Genomic DNA, 10615 nt, shown 5'->3' with positions numbered 1-10615 from the left:
CCTAATCATTTTTGTTGCCTTTCTCTGCAGTTTTTCTAATTCTAATATATCTTTCTGAGATGGGGCAAATGGAACTGTATTGGAGGTGTGGGCGTACCATGGATTTCCATCGTCGCATTATGATATTTGCTGTCATGTTATCTACCCCTTTCCTAATGGTTCTTCACACTGTTCGCTTTTTGTGAGTGGTGTTTTCAGAGCCCTATCCCCGATGCCTCCACCATGCCGCTCACCTGGAGATCGGCTGAAGGATGAGCCTTTTCAAGCCAGGCCTCACCCCTACTCACCATCCTTGCACGGGGCGCTGAGATGCACCCTAGCGCCTTCCTAGCCCGCAGGGCTCGGCGGCGGCTCAGAGCAGGGAGCCTGCAGGGACCGCGCTCGGGGTTGAAGTACTTTCCCGTGCAGCGGCGGGGCTAGGGAGGAGGCGGCTGAGCCGAGAGCAAAGCGCAGGGCACCGGCGGGCCGTTGAGTCTCAGCAACGCGGGAGCAGCTCACAACACGCGAGCCCGGGGCACGGGACGGGACTGGACGGTCCCTGTGCGAGCAGCGCCAGGAAGAGGCGAAGGAACCTGGGCTCCGCCAGCGCTGCCTGCCCGCAGCCGGAGGCCCCGGAGGGAGCAGCCGCCCCCGGGCCCCGGCGGAGCCATGGAGCCTGCCGAGGGGCCGAGCAGCGGGCAGGTGCACATGTGCCAGACCATCTTTCCCGCGCACGCCACGCACCGCGGGGAGCTCAGCGCCGGCCAGCTCCTCAAGTGGATCGACACCACCGCCTGCCTGGCAGGTAAGGCGCCGGCGCGCGGGCAGCCCGCGCTCAGCGCCGCGCTGCCGCCTGGCCTGGGAAGCCCTCCAGCGGCCCGGCAGCATCCCGCTCCCGGGGGAGCGCTCTGCCGCTTCCAGCGGGCGTCCCGCGGCCCCGGAGCCGGACAGCGGGGCTGAACGTTGGCTGCAGGGGGAAACTGAGGCACGGAGGGAAACTCTGGAGTGGGTTACCGAGGGAGGTGGTGGAATCTCCTTCCTTAGAGGTTTTTAAGGCCCGGCTTGACAAAGCCCTGGCTGGGATGATTTAGTTGGGGTTGGTCCTGCTTTGAGCAGGGGGTTGGACTAGATGACTCCTGAGGTCCCTGCCATATTCTATGATTCCAGGGGGAAGGGACCTTCCCAAGGCAAATCAGGGGGAGGAGCTGACAAGGGACCCAGGAGTCCTGACTTCTAGCTCCTCCCTCTTCTAATCACTCAAGCACAGTCCCTCCAGCGCAGGATGAGACTCATCAGAGATGGGGACTCCAGTGTCTGCTGGGATTGGCCCTGCCTGGGAGCTGAAAGCTCCACTAGGGACGTGGCCTGCCAGGGGCTCTTGTTAAACCAGCAAGAGGAGCTAGTTTGGCTTCCCTGGAGCCTGTTGTCCAGCCAGGCTGCAGCCTCCTCCCCCTCCAGAGGTAATGGCTCAGACTGGAGCGCCCAGCCATGGGGCTGGAGAGCATTGTTGTTGCTGTGAAGGAAGGAGCCCATCCTTTGGATTCGTAGCCACTTATACTTGGAGTTCCTATGCTGGAAACTGGTTCATCCAGTTCAGTATCTTGCCTCTGGCAGTGGGTGACCTACACTTGATGGTTCAGAAGGTGTTTGTGTGCGGCAGTGGGGATATGTTGCATTAGGCCAATTACACACAGCTATATTATTGGAAGGGACAGAGACAATTCCTAAATTGTTCCCATTAAGTGACTATTTTAGAACCTGGAGCTTGAGGACTGAGAGCCATTGTAACTATATGAACTAGCTATTCCAGCTGCGAAAGTTCTGGTTGTTCATATAAATATTGAATTCTTTAAAAATTCTTACAGAACTCTTCATCTCATCTCAACTCTTCATCCGGGAGCCATACATTCCACAAGTGAATTGTAGTTTGCTTGGAAAAAAGTATTTCTTCTCACCCATTTTTAAAATTGTAGCCTTTTAATTTCACAATGTCCCACTGCTTCTTTTATTATGGGAAAGGAGCAGAATGAAAATTGTTCAATTAAACCTTAGAATGAGAAGTGGAATAGAGGTTTAGATCATGTAAGATTTTCCCGTCAGTACATTTGATAATGTTTTGTCCACTTCACATTTAAAAGTTCAAAAGCACTGGGCTTCCACCACTTCCCTTGGAACTCTATTTCACATAGTAAGGAGCTCATTATAGATGCTGTGTTTACAGGTATTTTTATTTTCTTTTAATTGCATGATATCAAATTACTGCCCTTGTACATAATTTGCTAAATCCTGGTGGATGTGTTCCGGATCTGCCAATTCTCTCTCTTTCAAGGGCAGCTCCAGCCAACATCTGAAGACCCTCTCTTGCCCTCCCTCTTTACTAGGCAATCTTGTGCAACTTGCGACTGAGTGGCAATGTAATGCCAGAAAGGCTTACAAGAAATGTCAGCCCACTACAGACTACTGAAAGAAGTCCAGGAGGAAAATTCACTCGTGCTAGCAATTAGGAGTGGATTACTCAACTAAAATAACCCCTACGGATTCCATTACCCCTTAAAATGAAACTGTGTTTGATGTCATGGAGCAGTAATGAGAGAGGGAGAATCCTGGGATCAAAAGAAAGTAACAACTTGGGGAAAAGGACATATAGGTGAGAGAGAAAAGGGGAAGGAGAGGAGGATTACAATGTGATGAGTAGGTAGAGGATTCTGGAAAAGGTGAAGAGAAGAGAGCAACAGTAGAGAGAAAAGGATGAAGGAAATAGACAAGAGAAAAAATGGGAAGAAAGGAGACAAAAGCACTAGTGGAGTACAGTCAAATCTGAGAGACAGAGAAAACCCATTTGCCAGGAACTCTGCCTACATATAATATGATAAGTGCTGCCTTCAGAAATGCCTTAGAGAGGTTAAGATTGTCAAGGGTATTACAGAAAAATGAAGTGGTCCCATTTAAGTAGAAAAAGGGGAAGAACAAGTGGAAAGATTTGAGACAATGAAAAATGAGATCAGAAGGTTCTGTTTCTGTCTTTCCAATTTTAAATGCATTGATTTCCATTTGGTACAGAATTGCCCATACTCAAACTACAGTATACAGAATATGTGTGTATATACAGTATGCCAATGCATGTTTATCAATTTAGCTGTTTTTAAACTGCAATGCTACATTTAAAATCTTAAGCAAATTCAACTCTTTGCCATCTCTGCTGTCCATGAACTTCATTTACAGGTGCCACTCCATATATTAGCAAATAGTCTATTATAAGCATTGAGGAGATTAGCAGATATCTTGTGTCTGAATAGCATCTCCATACACTGTAGTATTACCACTGTGTAGGTATTTGCAACTTTTAGTGATTTAACAGCTTTATTTAATCTACTATTTATATATAGAAAGATATGAGGGTCCTGGAGAATTTGTCCTGCATAGTAATCTGGTATGTAGCTGTTTGCTCTAGGTATGTAGCTATTTGCTATTCATAAACATGCTTTTTACTTCTTCTAAAAAAATAGTCATTCAGGGCTGTGTATTCTACCCTTATACCTGGTGTATCAAGTACTACTTATTTTAACAGGCAGAAGCCTAATCTAAGAAGGCCTGTTAGATTAATTCCCTACTTTGAATTGTCAGGTCCTCAACTGATATAATTTATCATATGATATATCAATTTACATCAGCTGAGGATTTGCCCCTGTATTTCACTTTTCTCCCCTTTTTGTTGTCCCTATTAGTGATGCTTACTGGAAATAGATTTCAAGTTCTAATGCTCTAAGAGCAAAGGAGTTGTTTTCCTTCTCAAAACTAGCCTTCCTCATTAAAATATTAATATTATTATTTATGATTTTAACAACCAGAAGTTCACAAACAAATATGTCACTCTTTAAATATCAAACAAAACTCACACAAATGAACATAACAAACAGTTGTGGGACTAAAGGAAGGAAGAACAAATCTTAAAAGTACAAGATCACATGATTACATAGGTATGTCATGTACTTGTCTTGATATTACCATGAGCGATATCTGTATACCTACATATACTTTTTTGAGGGAGGGAATCGGTAAGTTGGAACAGGGGTGATAGGAGAATGGAGTCCTTCAAGCAGTAATATAGAATTAACCCAGTCCTTCAGTCCCGACCCAGACAAAAATCACAATCACTTTGGATTAAATTTACCCCTGCAAAGAGGACTCACTAAGCCAATAACACTTGGCTTAAGTAATGCATAGGGCCCTCTGCAGGCACTGAGTGGCAGTGAATATCAATGGAAGTTTTGCCACTGAATAAGGACTACAGATTTGGTTTCTTAAAAATCAAAAAGAAAACTCAAGAATGTGACATGTCTTCACCCACATGGTCATAGCAGCTAGTGCATGGCAGAGCTTTATTTATCTTCGGGAGAAAAGCAAGTGGGGTTTATTTTAATTGATTGCTGTTTGAAGAATTGCTTTAAAGGGAAGAAGGTGCCTCAGGGGCACGAGGATGTTAAGCCAAACAAGAAGGAAAAACAGCTTAAGGTAAAAAAAAAATGTGATTTAAATCCCTTCAGTTTTCCTTTTTACAATACCCAGAGCCACCTTCCTCCAGCTGCTTTTTGCTGCATCTGGCAGTACTAAGTGGCTATAAAGCCAATAGATCCTGCCACCTGAAAATTCCCTCTTGAGTGATATAGCGCTTCCATAGGGGAATCCTTGAGTGATATAGCGCTTCCATAGTGACTCCTACACAACCACCTCTCACAGTCCCTTGGCATAGGGAGCATGGGCTTGGGTGCTGCTATGCCTTGGTAATCCCCTGCTGCCAAAATGTCAGAATCCAGGCGTAAATAAAGAAGCCATTTGACTATTCTAATTTACACTGGGAACTGTCCTGGACTCAGTCAGCTCCAGGATCAGGAGAGCATAAAGCCAACTTTCCTTTCCCTAAGTCTTGCACCAAGCACTGACTGGCCAGCTCCAAAGATATCTAAGCACAGATAAACAAATAACTCTTTTTTTTGGTCAGTATATGTAAATTGAAATGATGTTTTAACTCTCATCAGCATTGTCCTCAGTTGTTTGGCTGTAACCCTTTGTCTGATAATGAAACAAATACTTTTTTTTTTTTTTTTTACAATTACAATGCCAATGATACTTTTTTATCAGGTCTTTATGATGTTTTTCTCCTGCAAAGTACTTATCCTCACTCTTATGTTGGATTGTTAGTTAACCATTTTTAGAGTAAGATCCCACAATTTTCATGGATTCATAGATTTTAAGGCCGGAAGGGATCATTATAATAATCCATTCTGGTCTCCTGCTTGATGCAGGCCTGATATTTCCTGGTAAACACTGATTCTAATCTATTTACATCAGGGGAGTTACTCTGGATTTACATTGAAGTGACGAGAGGAGAATCAGGACCACTGTGCTTTACAATATATGTATATGTGAGATGTTTGCAGCAGTATATCGAGTGTAGTAACTCTGCACCTTATCTCTCTCTCTTTGAAGCTGAAAAACATGCTGGTGTGTCCTGTGTGACAGCGTCAGTGGATGACATACAATTTGAAGAGACTGCCAGGTAGAACCCTGTATAGTAATTATCAAACCTTATCAGTTTAGAGTCCTCTTTTTTTTTTCTATTTAACAGAGATTAACCAAGGCATATAAAATCTGAGATAGTGGTTCAATGATTTCCCCGCAGGCACAGGGTTCATTCTAGAAATTTGCCTACGGTGCTAGGGCTTAACTTTCCCATTTGCTGGAAGGCAAAGATCAATTTCACAAAGTCTAAAATAAACTGTAGTTACTTTTGACCCTATAAACTAGAAAACAGGTCAGAAACGTAAGGCCCAATGACTTTTGCCCCTGGTTAAAATGAATACTACGAGCCATTTTTTTATTCGTTTTTGAATGAGGAATACATTCAATTATAGATGCTGTGTGAATTTTTGAAAGGTGCAAGCTCTCTTTCAATTTCTTTCTTTTCTTTTTATTTGTTCTTCAGCTATTTACAAAAATTATCCATGTAACAGAAAGGCATAAAAGAGGAATTTTATATTTGCAAACTCTGTATATTTAGTGAATCCACAGGATAGTGCAGGGGTTAAAAAATCTTTCACTTCTGCTTTAACTCTTTCTCAGCCAGGGAACTAAGATTTCTTAAGGCTAAAGTCTTGCGCTGTAAGTGCCAACTGTTTGCAGTTGATATTAACAATGGGGAACATACATTAACTCTTTAATTAAGAGTTTATTTTTAAAAAAGGCATTGTTCTTGTTCAGATTCACTCCCATTTTAAAAAATATAGATACCAAATTTGCTACTGCACCACTAGTGCACTGAGCCAGGACAAAAATGTACTTTTGGATGTAGCTAGGTTTAAAAAAAAATAATTAACCCTTGGAACATTGACATCTTTTAAGTGCTGAGCTACAATATTGAATTCTTAGAAGGCAGGATATATGGAATGGGCCCTGTCTTCAGAACTGTATAATAATAATAATGACTGTTGCTCGTATTCGAGTATGACTATGACTAAAAATCAGTTTCCACATGTAGGGTTCAGGAGACATGCCAGGCCAAGTTAGTGTATACATTCCCTTCTCCTATTGGCCAAGGTGGCATGATAATATTCTGTTACTCGTTCTGCTTCCTTTGTAGTGGAGTGCCAAGCTCGCCTGTCGTGGGCCATATCCTCCCATATCATTAAGTCCAGCCTGGCAGACTGCATGTGCCACTCGATGCAATCCTTGTAGCGGAGTTTGCAATTATCACAGTTGCACATACAGCTGGGTAATTGTCAGCAAGATTACAGAAGTGGTGTAATTGCAGTAACTATTGGCAATTGTGCATTCAGAATAAGCACACATTTGTGCACTCATAGTGCTGAATATCGGGCCCTCTAAACCCACATTCACCTAAGGCCAGGAGTAAGATTGAGAAGAGACATGCATAAACATTGCCACATGGAAGAGACCTAAGAGGTCCTTGACTTCCCTCACAAAGCCAGTCTCAAGAGTCCTCTTCCCAACTACAGACTTTTCCATTTTGCTTTCTAATGAAAACCACTTCTCTGGAAAGCTGTGAACAAAAGGTCCTACAAACGAACTGTCACATTTTTCTCTCAGGTACAGAGATGCCACCCTCATGGACTTCAATGGAATTTTCACTCTTGTAACTGAGAGCAGAATTAGACCTTAAATATTTTAACTGTGTTTCAGCCATAGATCAGCTTTAACATCCTGAGAGGAGTAGTGCTTACCGTGTGATGTGCTGAACATGTATAATTAAGAAGATTTAATTAAACTTCTCATATAATTAATAACTATCCCCTTTAACCTTGATAATAGTGTGTAGTGTTTCCTGCTTTAATGTTTCATTCACTTACATTAGCTTACCAAATCTTTTGGGAAGAGGTATCTATTCTGTGACTACTTCTTTTCAGTTGACTTTGAAACTGAAATTTCTGCAACTTAAACTGTATACTGGGAAAGTTAGTTTTATGCCACGACAAAGAATGAATTCCTGCTCCTTGTCTTTTTACACTGTGTGAGCTCAAAGTAATAGCATGAGCACTGTATGATTTAAAATAATCTGATTTAAATTCTTTTATTCACCATGTATCCCCACCAAAACCTCTCAGTCTGGTACATTTCAAAATGTTCCCATCAATTAAAATGCAGTGTTATATGACCAGTGTTCTTGAACATCCATTCAAATGCCCAGAGCCAGCTGAAGGAGAGGCAGCTTCTTGGAGTCCCATTGTTTCAGAGGCTCTCAGTCTGAGGCAAGCTTTGTAACTCATATATCCTATTCTGAGAGTGGGACCAAAGGAGAAGGCAATTAATTTCTTCTTTCCTCACCTTTGCATATTGCAAAGTCTGCCTTATAGACACCCCACAAATCAGATTGCTAGAAATGTTGTGACCTCCGATGTCCGGGCAGCAAATTAGAGGAATCTACCTGCACAACATATTAAAAAAATAAAGATAATGAAGATTATTTCACTGCTTCTAAAAATGTCATGGAATTAGCTTGTGATATCATTTCAGAAATTGACCTCTAAAATGACTGAACACTAGTCTCTCTGCCATATTGGGAAAGGGAAGGGCGACCAACTTGAACCTCTTCATTTTAGCAGAATGAGAGAGAACCAGAAAATCAGAAGCAATCAGGAGGCAAGCCTGCACTGACCAGTGCAGTACAGTAGGAGGAGCAGAGGAATTTTGTGCACAACACCCAAATTCAGTTTATGCAAATTTCTGCCTGAGACACACACACCTGACCAGTCCTTTGGTTTCTTATGCCAGGGCGCATAAGTAGGAGAGGAAGGTGTGACATGAATGAGATTGGGGGTGGCAAAACCGCTTTGTGCCCATCCTGGTTCCCAAATTCTAGGACCCAGTGGCTATTTTGATCCACATAAATTAGTTCTGCCTAGTTGCAGGACTCAAAGTGATTGTAGATCCATATTTCACTCAACTGCCTAGGAGCAGTATGGAGAGCAGGACTAGCACCTACTCAAGAGCTTATATTTGCCTTCCACATAGACACAATTTCCTCCAATTTTTGCCAGTGAAGAATTTGGCCCCTTCTAATGTTCCAAAAGATCCTCAGAATAGAATATAAATGTTACAAGATCAGCAAAATAGTTTGAAATTATTTTTATAATAGAGACAAGTTTCACTGCAGGGAAAAATAGTTATCGTTTAGAAATAGAATTTGTTGTCAATTTTCTGGATGAAGCATCCTTTTATGGTCTCCTAAGCAAAAGCTTTTCAGACTTTAAAGGCACACTGTCAAGATAAAACTCATATTTTTAAAAAGTCTCCTTATCTGTATTATTAGTAACAGACCAAATTATTCAACAGTGTTCTTAACACTCACAATATTTAGTTGTTGTAAGGGTACTCATGAATTTCTGATTTCTTCCTTCAATATGTGAAGTTTTGCCCTTATCCAGAATGGCTCCCATCTCCCATCACTGTCAGTAGCAATAAAGCAGCAAGATGGCTATTGTCTTCCTTAGGCCTTTGCAGATGAAAGTGATGCTGCCCCCAGCAAAGATGGCCACCATCTTCATTGTTTCTAGAGCTGGTTGAGAATTTTCCACCAGAATGATTTTCCAAAAGACTGGAAGTGAGATGATTAATTTGAGACCCTTAGTTTAACCTAAACAAATTTGCTCCCTTTACCATTTCTTCCAAGTTTAATTAATAAACACACTGGGCCAGATCCCCATATAGTGTAAATGCATCTAGCTCCATGGACTTCAATGGAATTAGGTTGATTTACTAAAGCTGAGGCCCATTGTATCCTGTGTATGCACCATTGTATACATTGGGCTAGATCCTCAGCTGATGTAAATCAGCATAGCTCCATTGAAGTCAGTGGAACTATGCCAGTTTACATCCACTGAGGATCTAACAAAGTGAAGAGACAGTATTTGCTATTTAAGTTTCTCTGTTGGAATATCAGCCACAGAGGAGGCATGCTGCAACCCTGGCCCTGTCCACAATTTGGAGAGTGCATTCTCAGGGCATCACAGAACAGAGCCTGCTTTGGGTTTGTTTGTGGGGAAGAAAGTGAATTTTGCCCTATCAGCCTACGCATAGCTTGAGAAATGAGATATCAGTACCCACTTTTGCAATTGTGCATATATGTACACTCACTGATTTAACAAACCTCACAAGCATATGTGCCTGTGTACTTAAAAGTGAAATCCAGTCTGACTGGACTTGAGATTGGTGTATAATGGTATAACAGCATAATGGTGCATATAGGTATATTTCTAATATAAAGGTACTCTCTTATTAAGTCTATACAGTTTTCTGAATAACTCCAGTTTGGTTCAGCAGCTCCTTTATTGAAGTTCCCAGTAAAGTTTGATTTGAGAAAAACTTCTACAATTAACTATTTGTTGTTGCATTTACTGGCCTTGTGCATTATCAGTAACACGTGCATTGGCATGTAATATTGCTTACCATTGGTGGTATTCCATTATGTTACACAGACAGACCTCTGAAATGACAGATGTTTATACAGCCTGATCCAAAGTAAATTGCAGTCAATGGAAGGGCCCCGGTTGACTTTAGTGGGTGGTGGATCATAGTGCAGTTCATGTAATAATTGTGCAACTTAATGAGATGACACTTGTCTTAACAGAGTTGGACAAATTATCATCATCAAAGCAAAGGTAAACCGAGCATTCACTACTAGCATGGAAGTAAGTGATATTCATTTCTCATTTTTATAATTTATTTCTTTAACAAATTGCTGCACAGAGAGGCAGGAGGAGAAAGATAATGGAACAAGATTCTAGCACTGTAACTTTAGTATTAATTTCAGAAGGGGCTTAATGAAGATTCTTAAATAATGTGCATCATCCTCATATGAAACAAGTGCACCTAAATGATTGTTATATTTCTATAGCACATTGCTGTCCAATGGGTGAGCTATGCCAGACTAATATAAGGTCTCCTGAAGAGGTTAAGGTCTAAAGGCATTAGCAAGCATAATACAAAACAAAATATAAAGTGGGGTAGATAGTCAATATTGGCCCATTCCAAAGCCCATTGACCTCAATAGGCTTTGGATCAGGGTCCATGGCTAGAAAGGCTCACAGAATAGGTGGATTTCTTAATGTTTTTGAAATACATG

The 10615-nt window shown here is 41.8% G+C and overlaps 1 protein-coding gene across 2 annotated transcripts in view; it reads left to right on the top strand.

The window, feature by feature from the left end:
* Nucleotides 1-338: 338 nt before the first annotated feature.
* The window catches only part of ACOT12 (acyl-CoA thioesterase 12), a 37730-nt gene continuing 27453 nt past the window's right edge, over nt 339-10615 (top strand). The window contains exons 1-3 of one of the 2 annotated variants that reach the window (XM_043546984.1): nt 339-784; nt 5467-5536; nt 10121-10181. In XM_043546984.1, coding sequence (XP_043402919.1) covers nt 649-784; nt 5467-5536; nt 10121-10181 — 267 coding nt within the window. In that variant the 5' untranslated portion in view covers nt 339-648. The remainder of the gene's footprint in view (nt 785-5466; nt 5537-10120; nt 10182-10615) is intronic. The other variant, XM_037903174.2, reaches the window with a different exon arrangement.

Source organism: Chelonia mydas, chromosome 5, assembly GCF_015237465.2.
Source record: "Chelonia mydas isolate rCheMyd1 chromosome 5, rCheMyd1.pri.v2, whole genome shotgun sequence".
In the NCBI taxonomy this organism is placed as follows: Eukaryota; Metazoa; Chordata; order Testudines; family Cheloniidae; genus Chelonia; species Chelonia mydas.
This window is presented reverse-complemented; position numbering and strand designations above follow the sequence as displayed.